We start from the raw sequence: 19,521 nt of genomic DNA, 5'->3' as shown, positions 1-19,521 counted from the left end.
CTCAGGTTTGGAGGGGATGGGATCAAATTGTTCTTTAAAATGTCCAGATAGAATTCCTTAGTCACAATTCCGCCGATAAAGTGTAACTTGACAACAGTTTTACAGATCATTGACCCCCCCAGCCATTACGGAACCACCTCCGCGTTTTACTGTCTAATGGATGTATTCCGGTTTTAGTTCCTCGTTACTCTTTCTCCACATACAAACAACTTGTTCTGCATTAAAAAACTTGATTTAGTCGGTCCAGCCGACATGTTTCCAATCGTTATTTGTCCAGGCGCTGTGATCCGCAGCCCATTCCAGGCGTTGGCGTTGATTATGCTTTTCAATGAATAGTATCTTCCATCCAACTTGGGCATTTAAAAAAATTTCCTGCAGCATGATTGTCAGTTTGCTGATTAGTGGACAGGCTGAACTCTTAATTAAGTTCTGCATCAGTCTTTGATTCAGATATCCCCTTGCTTGACCTCACTTTATTGACCATTTTTCGGCCCACATGAGCTGTGGTTTTTCGTTTTCGACCTCTTCCTGTCCGATTTGCCACGGAGCGAGTGGCTTTCCATTTGGTGAAAATTTTTGGAATCCTCCACTTCTTATGTTCGGTTTTTCATATATTTTGTCATAGCCAGGTCTTGCCTGGTGAAAGGAAACATTTTTCTTCTTTCTTCATGACAAAGCTCATGTCTCGAAACTTTCGCGAAGACCTGTCATCTGCACTATTTAAGTGCTCAATGAAAGTTATTTTAGTAGCAACGATAAACTGTGATTAATTATAATTTTAACTTGCTGAAGACTGGAAGTCAAGATAATGAAAACATCAGAACCAAGAATTGTGCAGTGGTGTGTGTCTGTGTGTTACCAGTTGAACTTGGCGCTTGATTACACACGTGTCTCACATTGTCAAAGCTAACGTCACCTAGCGGCAGTTTGGACACTCTGTTGCATTTTTCGTTTCTAGAGGGCGTTTTCTGCTAAAGTGTCAAAACGTTTCCAAATCGTTGACTAACGCTACACGCATTTAGATCCGACTTGATCACATGAACGGGCACGCCCTCCAGATTTGACATTTGACCTTGGCAAAAATTTCCAACAATGTCCTTCACAAAATTAGCTTATTAAGGTTGTTCATCCCAAGAGCAGGAGAAATTTAGGGTTAGAGTAATTTCCTAGTCTCGCCCTTCCCTCTCGCTTTTAAGTAATAACGTATTGTAGCGCCTGTCTTGAAACTTCGCATCGACCGTGTGGGGGAGGAGTCGACATCATAATTCAGCGTACCCCAATGTTTTGCATTTTTTTTCGTCTGACGGTATTTTTTCAAATTTTTTGATCTTAGGGAAGGTCCTAAATACGCTTCACCATCAAGTGAGGTAACCTTATGTCCACTGGTAACGTGACTTCAGACCTTGAGCCAGATCGAAAAATTTGAAAACAATACCAGCAGACGAAAAAAGGAAAACATTTGGGTACGCTGAATTTGTTGTCAACCCTCTGTTGTCGACTCCTCCCCCCTCCCCACAGGGTCCATGCGAAGTTTCGAGATCGGCCATACAATACATTACTCAAAGCGAGAGGGAAGGATGGGACTAAAAAATTACTCCAACTCCAAAATTCTCCTGCTCTCTTGAGAGGCAGCGCTAACACAATTAGAATCGGGAAAGTGTGAAATGATTTGTCGGAATTTCTGAGGGGACAAGGTTCCCCTGTCCCCCCGCTTTCTCCGCCACGGCATGCCATATATGTTTGCCTTTTTAAATAGGTGTTTTTTCAAAGTAACATGTTTAAAAGATTATCTGGTTGCACACAGTCCCCCCCTCCCAATTTCATGTAATTAAATTTGCGATCGATTGATACTACGTAATTTGCTCAAAATCGGAGCACATACGCCGGGCGACCTCCATTTTCTATTATTTAGTAGTTACGATAAAATAGTTTAAATACGGTTTGTCATAGTTTAAATAATTTGCTACTATTTACCGACCAAGAGCCGCAGGACTATATTTTCGCCAAGTTTACGTACACTTGTCATCGCCACAAATGGCATAAAATGAATTCTACGGCCGTCTGGACCCTGTATTGGGACCCTATGAAAGACAATGCTGAACAAGACCCTTTCACCACTTCTTCCGACATCCACGCCCGTTGTGCTCCATGGTTTTTTAAGCGCTTGTCGGTTGATGTGCAGAAAACTTTGGCGCAAGAATTTCGCCATCATTTCCAACTCTATTTGGGCGATGGTGTGAGTGGCTTTGGTGACGAGTGTGACGAGTACTGGAGATACGGGCGTCCGGAGGCAGAGTAGGGTGGCGGTGATTAATAATCACTAATTAAAGTGTCTAATTCCCAATTTAAGGAAACTATTTATTTAGAATTAAATTGATCACAATTGAACATTTACACATTTCTGGTTTTGTTTTGTTGTCCTGCCAACATTAATTTGGACCACTACAGACATGCATACGTTAATCTTGTCAAAATTTTGTTCCACTCGGCCTCGCCTTTTTATGGATTCCTGTACCTGGTTGCGAAATTATGAGATACACAACGGTGAAAGTTGTAACTTTTAAAGCCTGTATTTATGCATAATTCAAGCATGACAAACCCAAAATAATGGAGTTGACTTAAAATGATTATGTGAATTGAACATCTATATCTAATTTACTGAAGAGGGTAGTTTGCTTTCGAATCGTAAGAATGGGTTTTGGCCAAGAAATTCAATATTTCGGATTGCCGTGATTCACAATGGTCCGGAATATGGATCCGATACTGTCCAGCTTGTGGATCATATCCAAACGAAATGTGAAGATTTCTCTGGTTCTGACTCGCCTTCCCGGTCGCTTGTGGGTCAAGGTTTGTGTATGGGATTCGAATTATGATCTGCACGAGTTTAATTTTCCCTTCGTCTGTAGCAGTAGACCTTTTCGGTCTTTCGGGCGACTCATTTTGGAAATAAGTGGGAGGGTATCTCCGATAGTTGTCGAATGAGCTGGGTATAAAATCTCGTGGAATGAAAGTCTCCGCCACCTCGATAGGAGTAAGGTTAGTATCCTGAACGGAAATTAGTATATCGGTCGAAAAGCTTAATCTGAGGCGGGTAGCGTTATTGTACCATCCCCTCGTTTCGGATAATTCGGGGAATAAAAAATCAGCCACTGGAGAAGAGTTGGTCTGTATGTATCTTTATTACTTTGTCTTTCCCAATTCATTGCATTCATCGTACAAGTACAACAACAATGGTCTACCCCTGGTGACACACTGGTCAATATATCATATATTAAGTATTCTATATTAGCTAGATTAGTAGTATAAAAACTTTTTATTTCTTTCCTGGACGATGATTTTTATAATCTCCTCTTTGAAGGTTGTGAAGTTTAATTCGGAGACGTTCAATTGTAGGTTGAACATTAGATGGGATTAAGAAGCAAAATGAAATTGTGAAGAATTGATACATCGCAAAATTGTAATTTTTATTAGGCCAGTAATAATTCATGTATTATGGGTTCTGACTATGAGAGAATGTGTGATATGAATCGGACAAAAAGGTTTAGTGAAGACCGTTATTGTGGAACATTTTTATATATGTCAAACAATATCTTATTTACGAATAAAGAGAGATTATAAAACTAATATTGCGTTAATATGTAATGGTGGTTTACTAGATATGTATGTATGTATGTATGTAAGAGCAGGTTGACAATAATTTGAGACATCTGAGTAAATGGGGACATAATATGTAAATATATACAGATCAGAAATTTCTCGTCCTCATAAATACACCCATATTGTTGATATGCAAATACGCATGAAGTTATATACACATGACATACTATTTCTTAAAGAGAATTATCATGAGCTTTAACTATGTCATAACAAATCAGGTAAAACAACCGTATAATGCAAAACCTCAAAACCGTAAAATATTTATAAAACAATTTCCAATAATCATTCTTATTTATACATAAATATGTATGCGGTTATCACGGTTATGTATCAGCATATTTTGTAATTAGCAAATTTTTCGAGTCTTTATTATGCACATAGAATCTTGCAAACCATCACGACACAAAAGACTCCAACGAGCAGGACTCCAACAATTCCACCCGCGATGAGCAGCAATGGCAGGCCTGATAACCTGTCGTCCTCATCCGTATCCACTTCATCTTCACTTCCGACAGGTGAGACAACGCCACTCAATTCAGCCCCATCATTATACGGAAACAGTTGGAAAGTAAGAGATTTAAAAATGACTTCTACATAACGTCCTAAACGAGGTATGGCAAAAAGCCAGGCCATTTCAGTGCAGTAAGATTGCTTGCCCACGTCCACTCTGGCTGGTCGGGTTCCGTTAGGTTTCATCTCTGGACAAGATTAATTTTCTACCCAATAAATGCATATGAACAGTTATATGTGTGAATAAATATGCAAATACCCAAATATTCTGCTCTATATTCAGCCAGCATTCCCTGCATGAAAACCCTGTGCATCCAATACTTTCCAGCGTGGGATCATATCCAAACGAAATGTAAAGATTTCTCAGGTTTCCGATCAATTTTGTGTCAACGTTCGTGTCCGGGATGGGAATTATGATCTGCATGAGCTTAATTTCGTCTCCTGAAAGGGATAATCTTCTACCTCGAAGTTTTTGGTTAGGGGGCAAATCATCGTTGGAATAACTGGACGGGTATTTCTGATAGTTGGTGAATGAGCTTGGTAGAAAATTTCGTGAAATAAATGTCTCCACTACTTCGGCGGGATGAGGGATAGTATATTTCGCGGAAACAACTATATCAGCGGAAAAGGTTAGTCTGAGGCGGGTAGCGTTGTTGGACCATCCAGAGGATAATTCGGGGGACAAGTTAGCCACTGAGGAAGAGTGGTTGAAACTTGGCAGGTCTTTTATAGGGTGAACTTTCCATGAGATTGTGAACCAGAGGAAAATTGTGAAGAATTTGGAAATTGAAAAACTTGTCATTTTTTAAAAACAGGCAAGGATGAATTTACGAGTTGTGGTCAGGAGAGAATGTGAGAAATGTATGTATGTAGGTGACCAAGATGTGGAGTGAAGACGATTATTGGGCAGCATTTTTATGCATGACGAAGAATGCGATGTCTGTGAATAAACAGAGATTATATACACACATATTCGAAGCAAGTATTGTAACTAACAATTTGTAAGATGTTAGTTTGTTAAATACGTACATAGGTATGTAAGAGCAGTTGAATAATAGTGTGGGAAAGATTAGTAAATGTAGACATAAATTGTAAATTGTACAGTCATATTGGCTATAACCTTTCTGTCCAAAAAGTCCTGTTTTGATAGGAATCGAGCGTGCACGCGCTCTTCCCAACTTTTGCACGAAATTTTAAACTTTGTCCTAGAGATGCGAAATTTGGCATGCACATGCACCAACATATGCTACATCATAATATAACATCAATTCCCGTTCCGTTCGCTATAAATTTTTCAGGAAAAATCAAAAACCAAATTGAATACGGGTGACATTTGGTTTTTGATTTTTCCTGAAAAATTTATAGCGAACGGAACGGGAATTGATGTTATATTATGATGAAGCATATGTTGGTGCATGTGCATGCCAAATTTCGCATCTCTAGGACAAAGTTTAAAATTTCGTGCAAAAGTTGGGAAGAGCGCGTGCACGCTCGATTCCTATCAAAACAGGACTTTTTGGACAGAAAGGTTATAGCCAATATGACTGTAAACATGTTCAGACAAGTGTCCAAATACATACATATGAAATTATTTACATTTGTACATATGCATGCATGACTTACAATTTCTTAAACAAAATAATCTTGAGGCTGAAATATGTCATGACAGATAAACCATTTACATATATGAAACTGTATTTATCGTTCTATACATAACAGTTTATACAGTTTATAAATACATAACCATAAAATCTCAATCCACTTGTTTAGAAAGAAATTTCAACTAAGAATATATTCGACATAAATACATACGCTTTACAAATATTTAGTCGCCTTCGTCTACTTCCTGGAGGTTCAGAATTTGAAGAAGTTTTTCTGGATTTGTAATAAACAATTCCTTCACGATTTCCAGTGATGGCAAGTTTTCAAATCCATTTCTTACATAAAAAACATACAAATAAATTATCAAATAATACATAATTTAATCTTTCAGCGTGGAGGACGTTTTGTGATAAATAAGGCTACATCCATAAATCATGCTAAGCGTAAATTTGGAGTAAAGCCTCACGCGTGACATAATTTATGATTGCAAATTAATTTGGCAAGATAATCCATGTTGAGGGACCCGTATTCAAAATTTGTGAACAGAATATTTAGAAACTTTTATGTATAAGTACGTCCCACGCTTATGGATTATTGTTTTAGAAGCTGTTTAAATCTCATCATTTCATACGAGGGTTATTATTATCTTTCCCTTAAGACTTATTTTTGATGAATTGACTTCTTTAATTGTCTTTAAATTGAACAAATTTATGAAATAAATAATTACTAAACTTAACACAAGAAGGCCAAAGTGTCATCTTCTTCCACATATGCCAAATTTCTCACCTGTCCATAAATGTCTAGAAAACACGACTAAAATGCGTAAACTTACGTCGTCAGAATCCGTAGTGCTTGCTGCTTTAGTTCCACTCCGTTATATGTATCGCCAAAGTGAAACATCTCAATCGCATTTTTGGAATTGACGGCCTTAAAAAGATGAAACTCGCACAGATTCTTTAATTTCGCCACGTCATATTTATCCGCAAGTTTAAATAGGTCCTTTAATAAGGGCAATTCTACTCCATCTTGGAACCGAGCAGTGTAAAGGAATCGTAGAAATTCTGTAAAAACTGGGGCGGAAATGTCATCCAGGATAACGCGACCGTCCTTCGCCTCTTTCATATCGTGATGAAACATTTGCTTAAAGACGGGACTTTTACCTGGAAATTTAATCTCGTTAAAGTGCCATTTTATACGGGTTTTGAGTTTAAATTATTGTGTCTCAACTTCCCCTTCTTCAATATATTCAAATGGCGATTTTGAAACCTATTCATCTTCGTGGGTATTTTACAATTGAAGATTTTTATTTTTACTTTAGGTTTACAAAGTTGCGACTTTAGAATTGTGATTTTCTTCTTCGATGAGTAAATAAATATGAAATGGACGAAAAATAATAAGTAAAAACTAAATATTTTCTCATGGAAGAAAAAAATTAAAATTCTATCCTCTTAAATAACTCTGTAAATCTAAAAACCGCAAATTTTTAGGTGGATTAGGACCTTCGTATTGTAAAACACATAGAGAGGAATAAGTCTCAAAATCGCCATTTGAATATATGGAAGAAGGGAAAGTTGAGGGAGACACAACAATTCAAGCTCCAAACCTGCATACAAGTACACGTTAAAAACTTAATGAAGTATTTTGAAATATACTGAAAGTCCAAATTTTCAAACTTATTTTTTGGGAATTTTTTTTATATCTAGTAATATTGAAAAGAAGCAAATCATTCCACTTACAAGACAGGATTAAGCGATGCCCTGGAATTTCCACATTGCCGGAACAAATGAACGTACAATCAGCCAGTTCTTTAGATAAGAACATATCCTCAAGAATGTCGAAGTGATGAGAATCCTCGTCGGGGAGCAATATCGTTTTGGCGATCTCGTCATGAACACGAGGAATAATTTCGGGGCCTAATGAAATAATCTTAATAAATTTTTAAATTGGGGAACGTCCATAGATTATGTCAGGCAAAAATGCCGATTTTTCAGACCCTGCCCAAACTACGTCTAAAACAATCAATATAAATAAATCGACATATATGACCACTGGCGTCTTCACCATGGCGCCGTGACCTTATGACCTATAACACCCATCTTCAAACTCATCCATGCTTCAAGAATTACTTACGTTGGCGAAAAGCGCATGTCGAAATTCGAATTCGTTCTAAAGTTCAGACAGACGGACGGACAACACATTTCCATAAAGGGATTTCGCTTCGCTTCACCCTTTAATAAACAATCGGTACATAAATATATGTCTTACGTTCGTAGCGAACTACAGATATGGTTATCCTGAATAAGTCCATATTTGCCCAAGAATCGCCAGCTCCCGTTGCATTGCACGTCCAAAAAGTGTAGTAACAATCATAGCCTTCCTCATGCTGACAATAAATTTTTCTAAATGCCTGATCAATACCCAAATTTCCTTTTGATTGTGTACAAGATATCAATCCGCTTCTATTTTCGGCCGATTCGTGCAGTGACGAATATAATTTCAAGTCACAAGTTCTAATCTCGAACCAATTGTCGGCATTACGTGGCAAATGCACATACAATTTGATGCATGGCATATCAACGATGACATCCCTAGAATGAAATATAAGAATCAGATTCAAATTAAATTTATGCATCTGGTGTTTGATAACTTTGTAACAAAATGTTATCAAGTTATCCAAAAAGGCTACTTGTTACTACTGGATGCCAAGTACTAAGTACCATGCCAGTAAATACTTGGTACATACTTATTGTGTGCAAATAAAATTTGTCTTCATACTTACATCGAGTGCTTCACATCTGCAAGGCATCCAGTGGTAAACTTCAAATCTGGAAATTTAAATCCACCACGGGAAAACCTCTTTGCACTTTCTTGAATTTTGGTAACTGAAGGAACACAGAAGTCCCAGCTAAATGAGTTGAACACTTCGTCCTTGATCTACATATGTATGTGAAGTAAATAAACGATCGAAATTAAATGAAGTAGTAAACAGGCAAGTATGATATTAAATGGATACTTAGGTATGTTAATACAGACTTTTTATAATTACTTATTTATTTGTACGTCCATAAATATATTTACCTTGAGCAGTGACGTTTCAATTTTATTTATTTCCATTACTTTGGAAAATGTGCACCAACTGGACAAAAATGTACTACTTATGTTAACTACCCAGCAGATAGTGTCGACCTGACTGGGTGTGAAACAAAGATTTCTGGCTTTAATTGCAAAACGTTGAGAATTGATCTTTTTCTTGTTAAGTTGGGAATGCGATCTGAACGATCTGAATTAATTAATATGTACCGATGTATATCTTCGTATGCACATATACGCAAACCTTGCTAAAACGTTTCACTCGGAATTAAATACTTGTGTATATACATTTAAGAAACCAGCTGAGTAATAAACGTCAGCTTGTCAGTTAATTGCTGCGTCTTATAATCTACATATCAGTAATATATCATACGACATGCGTAAATACATAAGTGGTGGCGGTTATCATGCTTATATACAACTCTGAGAGACAGAATTCCGGACCTGCTAAGCTAATGTAGCAAGCAATATGCATAAGATTGGAATGCATAAATACATACATATACATACGTGTACATACCATGGATCTAAAGGAAGGGATAAATCGGCTTCAGTACTTTGTTGCCAGAGCAACATGTCGGATTTGGCCTGTATTCGGGGCTGAATTCAGTAAACGAGTTGAAAATCACTTAGTTAAGACCAGCTTACGACAAATTAAGTACGAGGTGCAATAAAATCATCATATAATTAACTTGATTAATTATACTTCGCTAATCTCATGTACAAACGATTAGTACACAAGCTTTTAAAAGCTGAAGTTGCGTTATAACGCTTGGAGTGGCAAATAGATGCGTAGCACCAAACCCTCGCCATCTCTCGGAGGTGCAATGGAATTGCCTGGAGGGCAACTCGCTCTTCCCGCTCCGTCAGGACCTGTACACAAAAATTTCATTAATAACAATCTATTATGCATTATGATTTACATGTAATTTGTAATTTTGACGCACGACGTAATCGATCAGTTTATGATCGAACAATCGAAAAATTGCCTCCGCAATTTCCAAATCGCCGGGATGCAAAGGCATGGTGACCTGTGAGAATAAAACATTATGCATTCTATTTAATATTTTTTATGTGCAAATAGTGAAGTTATATAATCAGAATCCACAGTCCAACTATGAAACAGCATTTATTTATTGATTAACAATTTTTAGTGAGATACAAGTCTCTTAAGGCATCTTAACGTGAATCAGTCACGTAGAACAATTTAAAAATAATCAGTAAATTATTCTAATATAATGTTTACATAATTTTTAACTATTTTAACTCTAACATAATTCTAAAGACAACTTCAATTAAACTAGGTAATCCCAAATAATGCTAAATACAACTTAAAATACATTTAAATAATTCCAAATAGTTGTAAATACTTAAAATATATTCTTAAAAATTATAAGGAGCATCTGTAAGATAATTCTATTTGTTCTAAACCTATTCTAATGCGCTTCGGTAAATATTGTTAATTTGCCAAATTTGTGCCGTACAGAAGTTGAAATTTCTCGCATCTTTTGAAACCTATTTCCATGATCAAATAAGCGAATTTTCAAAAAATGCATCGAAATTCGAGAAATGAGATCAGACAAATGACTAGTTTCAGTTAATGGATCAAAGTCAATTACGTGATGCGTAAGATGTGGGAAAATTGTGGTTTCTAAGCATCGTGTAATAACCATCATAGAAATCCTACGATCTAGGTTAGATACCTTCATTAAACCACCAGAAGTTTTGCAAATTTGCCGATAACATGCATCAGTCAGCTCAACTATACGGAAAACGGAATGACAAGGGGTGAATAAGCCTCCGCTATCCTTAGCCTCAATTAGCTTAGCAAAGTGAGAAGGAAGAAGATCATCGTCTGTGTTAAGAAGTGATTCGGCACAAATCTCACACTTCAACTTCGTCCCAACTACTCTGACCACATTCCCGCTAATATAAGCTAGACAATTCCTATAAAAATCTGAATAATGTGGATCAATGTCGAATACCGGCCGTATATAATTCTTCTGTTAGGAAGTGACGACTACATATCCTGGACTCACGAGTAGGTTCCCACGCCTCATCATTTCTAAGGTTTCGAATTATGGTGATCCAGTTAATTCGCATTTTCTGATGCATGGCCGAATTTGGGAACCTGTTAATTTATAGTTTTGTAATATTTAACTAATTTCATTAAAATGGAGTTCAGGTTGGACTTACAAATGCCATGATAAATCTATCTCCCGATTCCGATCGACCACCTTACAAGAAGGTACAACGCAAGTGCGCTGTTTGATCACACAGGCCATTGTTCACGTTGGACCTATGATTTAGACGTTTAAGATTTATGAAACTTATTTGTTTATTCAACTACATTCTCGTAAAATTAGAGATTGTATCCTACTTTGGTCTAAAAAGACTTCGGAATTTTAATTACAATTCGATCTTATTTTTCCAAAATGGGTGATAATGCTTACTTTCGGTGTCAATGAATTTGTAGCGTAAAATAATAGAAATGGCTTCATGAAATTAAATTCCAGTTGAAACGTAGGTACAATTAGTCTTAGCTGGGCTTAAAGTCAATATGCACCTTGGTAACCATGGTAACCTAGCACTGAATTCGGCCCCTGCTCCGTAAGACCGGCCGTATCCTAGCTCGCTTGCGAGGCCATCCATCCATTACGGTGTACAGAAAAGACTCTAGTTTTTACTCATTGAAAACTGTTTTAAACTAAATTTTAAAAACGTAAAATCGCACCGTACTGAATGGACAACCTCGACTTTCCTTCCACTTACAAATGCACACCATCAAATAATAAATATTCAAATAAATGTACGCAATGAATCAATTCAATATGAAAAAAATATATAAAATTACCTATGTACTTACTGTGTACTGCTGCGATGGCCAGATACACTTTTTTCAGTATTTCAAAATATAATTTGCAATTATTTGCGAGACTTTTATATTGTAAACAAGTGATGATGATGATGGATTTGATGATGATGATATGAGAGGAGCTACTACTTATGGCCTGTCTCCGCGAGAGGCCTCACCTTCATTCACTTTTATTTCATCTCCAAATTGACTATGGTGTTACGAGGCATTGGTACATACGGACGTATCTTTAAGTCATGATTCAGCCTAATAATATGTAACTAGCAGCGAACTGCAAGTCTGTATCTATAAGAATTACTCATCCAAAAGCTTTATATAGTGTTAACATTTGCTTTGAATTTTGTATATAAATATGTACAAAATCCACCACTTTCTCCAAAAGTTTATAGGATCCTCCCCCTCGGGTCAACATACCTTACATATGTACTTTGGATTAAAATGATTTCGGATTTCATTATGTATTCATGCGTTTTTTGATGTGCGGAAGTTTGATTTTTATCAGTTAAATACATATGTACCTGAGAAATTGTTTATTTATTATTCAGAATTGAGTAGCATTACAATTACAGAACTATATTTATAATTATTAAAAAAACATTTAGAACTTCATAAATTATTTGCTAGAAAAATTGGCACGAATAAGAAGTACGCAGCTAATCAAATTTGGAATTATAAAAGAATAATTGGGGATCACACGCACTAGGCAGCAAACGTTGTGTTCAATTCAAAAACAAAAAACTCGAAACTCAGATTCAAAACTCAAAATTTAAACAAACAAATTAAGCACAAGGAGTCACAAAAACTTGGCGCAATAATGACACCCGAATTTAATAGATTCGAAGCGAAAGAAGTATACATAGTCCGACCATAAGTTCCCGTGAATGCATTTCCGGTGATAAAGCCCAAAGTATTAGAGCTATCTGATAGAAATTTTTGTGGATGAACAAGGTATTAATCTTGTTTAGAAATCATAACTTCGTTTTCACAATTTCCTCCACGGGCTTGTACACAAGACATAAGTCGTGGCGAAAACTGCTCGATCGCGGCACGCACGGATTTCCTGGGAAAAGCGCCAGATCTTCAGTAAGTGCGACCTCAGCCCTTCCACACTTGGGTGCAATTTAGAGCAAACTTGTACCTATAATTTTGACCACCAGTCATAATTTAGGGGATTAAGGTCTGCAGATACTGAGCACCGTTCTACGGATGAAAAAAAGTGATGAAAATTCGTCTGAAGCCAGTTTTGGACAATTTTGCACCTTGCGCATGAGCAGAGTCTTGTTGAAAGGTCCAATGGCGATTTTCGGAGGGTCCAGGGTTCAGGTTATTAACGTTTGTCTCTAGGACACTATGAAAATAATTCTTGGCTTCAACTTGTACCCTTTGCGGTAAAAAACAGAGATTTCATTTCTCCAGCCAACTTGCTCCCATTCACACCACGGTGATGACTTCGTATTGACTTCCGCATACTTAAACGGATGTCAGACTTCTGTACAACAAATATCTGGCCTTTTTTTCTATTAAACTTTTTGCCAACGGTGAAAAGTCTGAAATACTTTTGGCACGAAAATTGGCGCGTACCACGATCGACCTGTGGCCGTCACGAGTTATGTCTTGTCTAATTGCCCGTGGACGAAATCTTGACAAAGAAGTTATGATTTCTAAACAATATTAATACCTTGTTAATCCATAAAAATTTCGAACAGATAGCTCTAATACTTTGGGATTTATTACCGGAAATGCATTCACGAGAACTTATGACCCCACTATGTACATAGAAGAAAATTAGTGCATGACAAAGCATAAAATTTATTTTAACCTAATATTCATATTCCCAACGGAAGAACCGATGACCACTCCACTAACCACAGCTCCACTGATGGACGGTCCAACGAAAGACGGTCCACCGAGCGATGGAGCAACGCTGGCCGGTGCCCCCAATCCCGAACTTTGACTTTGGCGACCCAGATGTAGAGAAGTTGCTGCAAAATAATTTTTAAAATATGTAAATTTCCTACCATTTATTTAATCACTTACGGAAAATTGCTTTATGAAAATTAAAAATACCCTGAGCTTTTCTTCCTCCGTCCACCCCGAGGTAAGCAGATCTAATTGGCTTTTTAAGTTTTCCCGTCTGATCTTCAATTTCCTAATTGCGTCTTTATGGTATCTGAGCGATTCATTAATTTGCTGATTCTCATCTTGTAGCTCTTGGTATCTCGCTGGAACCAGAATTTTTATACGGTTTAGAAAAGATAAGTACAAATTTCCAGCGAGAACAAAAATTGTGTAGAGACGAAATTTTAAATTTGAAATAAATTTCAAGAAAATATTACCTTGAGAAGTGCGGTCCAAGGGTTGTGGTGGTTGTCCAGACATTGTGACGAGTCTTGGGGTTAATTTCAACCTTGAGAGAGCAAGAGAGGAGAGCTTTTTGTGGGAGATCGTTTGGCAGGTCAACTTCAGCGTACAAATTCTGGACACCGTGTGACTGCAACAAAGAGTTTGGGCATGCAGTAGAATGAAGTAAATCCAAGTAAAATAAACGGTTACAACCGAAATGTAGCAAAGGGGTGAAGCGGCACGGGTAAGGCCAGGGTAAGGTAAACCCCGGGGTTTTGCTATTGAAAACCCATACCCCGGGGGTTTGCCTGGGTTTTGCGGGTAGTCGGGGTAGTCGGGGTAGTCGGGGTTTTGGGGGCAAACTGAGTCAGTGTCTCATGTATTAAGTTCAGAAATTAATGAAAAAATCCGTTTTTCAGTAATTTCGCAAAAAAACTGCTTATTAATTTTATTTTATTAAGCAATTAATTTGTTGAATTGCAAATAATGCCCTGGTATCATATTTTGTAAAATTTGAAAACCCCGACTACCCCGACTACCCCGACTACCCGTGGGTATTGCTCAAATTTGCTACCCCAAAACCCACCAAAACCCGCAATACCGCAATACCCCAAAAACCCGGGGTAGCAAACCCTGGTTAAGGCACGTCAAAACCATGTTGATTTTTGAAATCCCTGCCGAAGACTACGTCTAAAACGATCGAAATAAAAAAATTCGTCATCACCCTGGCGCCGTGACCTTCCGTCCTACAACGCCCATCTTCGAAATCATCCGTAATTAAATAATTAGAAGTAATAGGTGGCGAAAACCGCATATTGAAATTCGAATCCGTTCTTAATTTATTGTGGACACAGACGGACAGACATGACATTTCCATAAAGGGATTTCGCTCCGCTTCACCCCTTAATAAAGCAAAAAAGGTCCACACATTATTATGTATTTGTAACTGTAGCACAGTCAAATTCCAGATATTTGAGGGGAGATTCTTGGAAAAGCGTGCACAATAAACAGCTTAATTTTCACGTTTGCTGACTTTTAAGAGGACTGAGAATTTTTGAACCTTTTTTCCAACTGACTAGGGATTAAAAGGGTCTTTGTTGACTTTGGGTCCTGTTAGAAGGGACATTTCGTGTGGTCATAGTTCTATGCAAGTAGTTTCATACTGCTAAACTCCGTTTCAAGTTACTTGAGTTCACCGCCTTGAGTACTTACATTAGCCGAATGAGCTGAATTACATATTTTATTATTTGACACCACTCATTTTTATTTTGGCGTAAAAATCATACGAAATTGAATAAGTCGAAATACATTAACAAATAATTAAATCCTTACCTACTTATTTGCAGGGCCCTTAGCAAAAAAATGCAGCGAAATTCGTGAAAACGTGGCTGAATAAATCTATGTCTGGCTTTATTTCCAATTTATGTAAGTTTGTCCTTGGTATTTTCGAATTGATTTCACTGCCAAATCATGATTAAAGTTGAGAGAAAGGTCTGTTCTGAGCCATAAATAAGTGTCAGGGTCACACAAAAGATGTCTGACCCGGGAATGATAAACTTTGTCAAATAATTTCGCGTGTATTTTTATCTAATAAGTAGATCTTTCTGCTTTCGTGACCAATTTTTCATGGTCACAGGAGGAATATAAATATTTTCAAGTCTAATATACATACGTTTTCTACGTCAAATTTAACTGGCTTTTCAATGGAATAGAAAGAAATTTGAAATTCCTTAAAACCAAAGAGATATGGTCGTCGACTCTACTATCACTTTTTAGGTAAAACTAGGTATGTACATACGTAATATAGATTGATCATTTTAGGATTTAATATGCCGACGTCATCATAGGGAGTGGGTGGGTGCTTTCAACAAGTGATGACGATTGATGATGGGTGAGTTTTTCAGGATAGTTTGAGACATTAGAGATGAGTCGGGTGAGGAATTTTGTAAGCCCTGCCTGCCCGAACCTTTCGGATTCGGGCAAGTCAGGTCCCGGGTTTACCCAAGACCCAACTAAACTATGGTACGTCATATATACATATCCCTTGCTCACGGAAAGCCTTATTTGCATTGAGAAGACAGTGAATGGGACGGCCTCAAATTTATGTTTGATACACGCGCTTTCTTCACCCGTGCGTCAGCGATCAATTAAACAAATACCCAGTGCTAAATATACTCTTCTAAATATTTAATAAATACGCAAATGAATTAAGGTCGAAATTTCATTGAGTAGATAACAAGAATCTTCGTTTTGACAAAGTCAAGGAGCAGAATTTCTCTAACATGCCACACAGAAGAGGGCCTTCCCTTAAAACCATCCAAAATCTGCACATCTACCTAAATACATATTTACGTATTAAATATACAGATCAGTGTAACAACAATGTACCAAAAAGAATTTCTTCCCGGGTTACAGTTTATGCTAAAAATTTGCAAAATCCTATCCTGCTCCCCGTTCGAATGGGACCCTGAGTCGTCCCGACTAATCAAGTGCCGGTCCCCTTGGCAACTCACCATGTTTAAAGCACAATGCCTCCTCTCCATAGCTTACTCCATTGTACTCGGTCTCAACATCTGTTTCGGACGGTTAAACGAAATTGAAAAGTTTCAGGGTTTCGGCTTCTTCATGGCGTACCTGGTTACGTCCCTGATTCGGTGGAACTACGCACTAGACAATGGCCCGTGCCAAGTTATCCATGCTTTTCTGGACGTCGAGGCCGCAATTTTGGGAAACCTTCCCGCTCTTCCGGCCTCCTTGGAGACGAAGGCGGTCCAGCTGTTCATCCAATTGTGTCAAGTTTGCATTCCCGCCTTCCCCGTGTTGGTCTTCATTTTATTGCGGGTCGTCCCATGCACCCCGCCCTTCATTCTGTCCATGCTGCCAGGTTGTCAGGGTGGTTCGGGTAACTACCAGAGTTTTTCAATTAGCCACATTTGTAATTAATTAGTAATTGATAATTAGAAGGAAAGTATTTCGTCTAATTGGTAATTAAACTCAGGTTGTTAATTAAATCAATTAATTAGCTGAATAATTAGAATATTGACCAATCAATTGGTGATTATAATTAGCTTCGGTAGTATTATTTAACGTTAATTAGTAATCAATAATTAGTTTAATCATGCTATTTAATTAGATAATTAATTACATTGACTAATTAATTAGAAAGCCCTGGTCACTATCTGGTTCGCCTTGGCGTGAACGTGTTTGAGGCTTGGATGACGGCACATATGATGTATTCAACGGGAATTGTGGCGTGCTTCGTCTTCTCCGTGGGAATCGTTTTCATCCTAAATTTTCTCCGTGTGTTGGAAAGGTTTGTCAAAACTCTAATTGACGGTGTCCACACCAAACCTTGAAGCCTTGATGTTCTAAAAATCAAAAAATGTTGAGAGCTATGGGATACAAAACTTAACACAGGAGCAGATTGAGAGCCAACATAGCAAAAGACCGACGAAAACTCAACATTACTCATTGGCCTCTAACTAGTCAGGGGGTGGCCCCAGACCCCACAAAGTATATATATTCTGAATCCACTTGCCGAGACCTTTCTCACGATGCCCCATTGATGGGGTTATGTGAGACTTGACATCACATGTATAAAACCATGGAAAAATATCCACGTCGAAAAGTGACCGGTTTTGAGGTCATTTTCGACATTAAACCTTAAAACGAAAAAGTCCCGCCTGGGGATGCTCAAGTCGGTGTATAATCCGAAATTTCAGCTTTCTAGGTCAAACAATGGCGAAAAAATCGCCGTACTACGAACCCTACTCTACATCGCAAAAATGGTCATTACGGAGGGCTGTAGCAACTTTTTTTCAAAATTTGTCTTCTGTTACACTAATTTCATGGTCTGTGACCTATTTTTGATGGAAATTCAAAAATAAAAAATCCAGCTGCCAAGGCTTCAGGGTTTGGTATGGACACCGTCAATTGTTAACTGAGACAAGTTTCGCTTTATAAGAAGTTTTATGGTTTAACTCGGGAGTAAGGGAAAAATTGTCATGGTCATACGCATTCAAAAAATATTTATTCATTCAAAGTTCATTTATTCAAAGCCTTGAAAAACAAATATTTATTTCTTATTCACTCATTCATAAATTGAAAAAAATTCATTAATTATTCAACATTTATTCATTATTCATTTTATTCAAAATAAATTACTCAAGTTTCCCTATGTATTAAGCATTGAGTGAAAAATGAATGATGAAAAAAATATTCATTCATTATATTCATTCACACGAACTTAGGACTGCCAGTGAGTCGTAAATGAGTCGACCTTTAATTTACTATAGCTATTTACATTCTTGAGCAAAATTGAAATCTTAGGCATTTCTGAACTCCCAGATAAATTAGGGATGAAACAGAATAAATATAAAAATTTCAAATTCCTTAGTTTGAAACCTAACTGTAAATGAGTCGTTAGAGTCGTTATTGGGTCGTTAATGAGTTGATCTAAAAATTATCAACTTGCAATTTTTTATTTCGTTAGAATTTCTGTCATCTTACTCCAAATTCATCTGGGAATCCAAAAATGCTTAAACATTCAACTTTGCACAAGTTTGTGAAAAGTTATAGTAAAGTTAAGGCCAACTCATTAACAACTCACTGGCAGTCCTACACGAACTGAATTCACTCAATATTCATTTATTCAAAAATCAGAATAAAATATTCATTCAAATTTTGAATATTGAATGAATAATTTATTCATTCATCATTAAATGAATGAATGTGAACATGTATGATTGGGATGACTGACTTTTGAACGAAAACAATTATTTTTGACTAACATAACCCAATTTTTCCACAGCTATATCACCACCGACTTGGCCGACCACACCGACTGCATCCGGCTCTACCGGGTAGTTCAAATCTTGGAGAAATCGTTAAACGCCTACTTGTCGGAGAGGATCCTACCCGCCATAATGATTGGCGACCCGACGGTTGAAATTTTCGGGCTTTTTGTCTGCATCAGTTTGTCGAAGGAAACCCCGATGCCGGGCTTTCTCATATTCCCCCTGATGACGACGGTCACCGGGATCAACAACGTGGTAATAGTCGCCCTCGCCTCAAAGTTTCACAGTGCGTCGGAGCGTCTCTTGGTTTGCTGGGAGAGGGCAAGCTTATCAAATAAATGGAATAATAAGCTGCGGAGAAGGGATCTCCGAGCCTGTAACGTGCTCAAGATCAAGTTTGGTTCGAACTTTGTCGAGAAAGGGACCCCGCTCGTTTTGCAGGATTTTTGCATTAATCAAACCATATCTCTAATACTGCTCAACAGGGAGAGGAAATAAACGTTGCAAACATTCATTTATTCATTTTCGCTCAAATTCATTTCATATCACTTCAGAAGTGAATGAAATGAATTTCAACGAAAATGAATGAATGAGAATGAAAATCTTAAGTCGGATCGGTGAAATCGGGATCACTGTCTTTTTAAGTGT

The 19,521-nt window shown here is 37.5% G+C and overlaps 3 protein-coding genes across 5 annotated transcripts; 1 reads left to right on the top strand and 2 right to left on the bottom strand.

Moving 5' to 3' along the window:
* Window positions 1–5,825: 5,825 nt before the first annotated feature.
* Window positions 5,826–9,152, bottom strand: LOC118437112 (kelch repeat and BTB domain-containing protein 4-like). The gene is made up of 6 exons (XM_035855907.1): window positions 8,848–9,152; window positions 8,549–8,703; window positions 8,035–8,357; window positions 7,506–7,682; window positions 6,602–6,929; window positions 5,826–6,104 (listed from the first exon to the last, which is right to left on the bottom strand). Exons 1-6 carry the CDS (start codon window positions 8,881–8,883, stop codon window positions 5,993–5,995), a joined length of 1,131 nt encoding a protein of 376 aa, XP_035711800.1. The 5' UTR covers window positions 8,884–9,152; the 3' UTR covers window positions 5,826–5,992.
* Window positions 9,153–12,249: 3,097 nt separating this feature from the next.
* Window positions 12,250–15,548, bottom strand: LOC110855428. 2 transcript variants are annotated; one of them, XR_004835917.1, is made up of 5 exons: window positions 15,410–15,548; window positions 14,071–14,225; window positions 13,802–13,956; window positions 13,554–13,716; window positions 12,250–12,536 (listed from the first exon to the last, which is right to left on the bottom strand). XR_004835917.1 is itself a non-coding variant. In XM_035856007.1 (3 exons), exons 1-3 carry the CDS (start codon window positions 14,111–14,113, stop codon window positions 13,561–13,563), a joined length of 354 nt encoding a protein of 117 aa, XP_035711900.1. In that variant the 5' UTR covers window positions 14,114–14,225; the 3' UTR covers window positions 13,431–13,560. The 2 variants fall into 2 exon arrangements, 1 of the variants encoding a protein (XP_035711900.1); XM_035856007.1 differs by lacking the exons at window positions 12,250–12,536; window positions 15,410–15,548 and having other exon boundaries at window positions 13,431–13,716.
* Window positions 15,371–19,407, top strand: LOC118437166. 2 transcript variants are annotated; one of them, XM_035856006.1, is made up of 3 exons: window positions 15,371–15,502; window positions 17,240–17,390; window positions 18,888–19,407. In XM_035856006.1, the coding sequence occupies exons 2-3, from the start codon at window positions 17,293–17,295 to the stop codon at window positions 19,369–19,371; spliced, it is 582 nt and encodes a 193-aa protein (XP_035711899.1). In that variant the 5' UTR covers window positions 15,371–15,502; window positions 17,240–17,292; the 3' UTR covers window positions 19,372–19,407. The 2 variants fall into 2 exon arrangements, with proteins under 2 accessions (XP_035711899.1, XP_035711898.1); XM_035856005.1 differs by lacking the exon at window positions 15,371–15,502 and adding an exon at window positions 16,858–16,979.
* The last annotated feature ends 114 nt before the right edge of the window (window positions 19,408–19,521 follow it).

This window comes from Folsomia candida, unplaced genomic scaffold (assembly GCF_002217175.1).
Source record: "Folsomia candida strain VU population unplaced genomic scaffold, ASM221717v1 Fcan01_Sc012, whole genome shotgun sequence".
NCBI classification, from domain to species: Eukaryota; Metazoa; Arthropoda; class Collembola; order Entomobryomorpha; family Isotomidae; genus Folsomia; species Folsomia candida.
The sequence above is the reverse complement of the archived record's forward strand: the minus strand, read 5'-3'. Positions and strand labels throughout refer to the sequence as shown.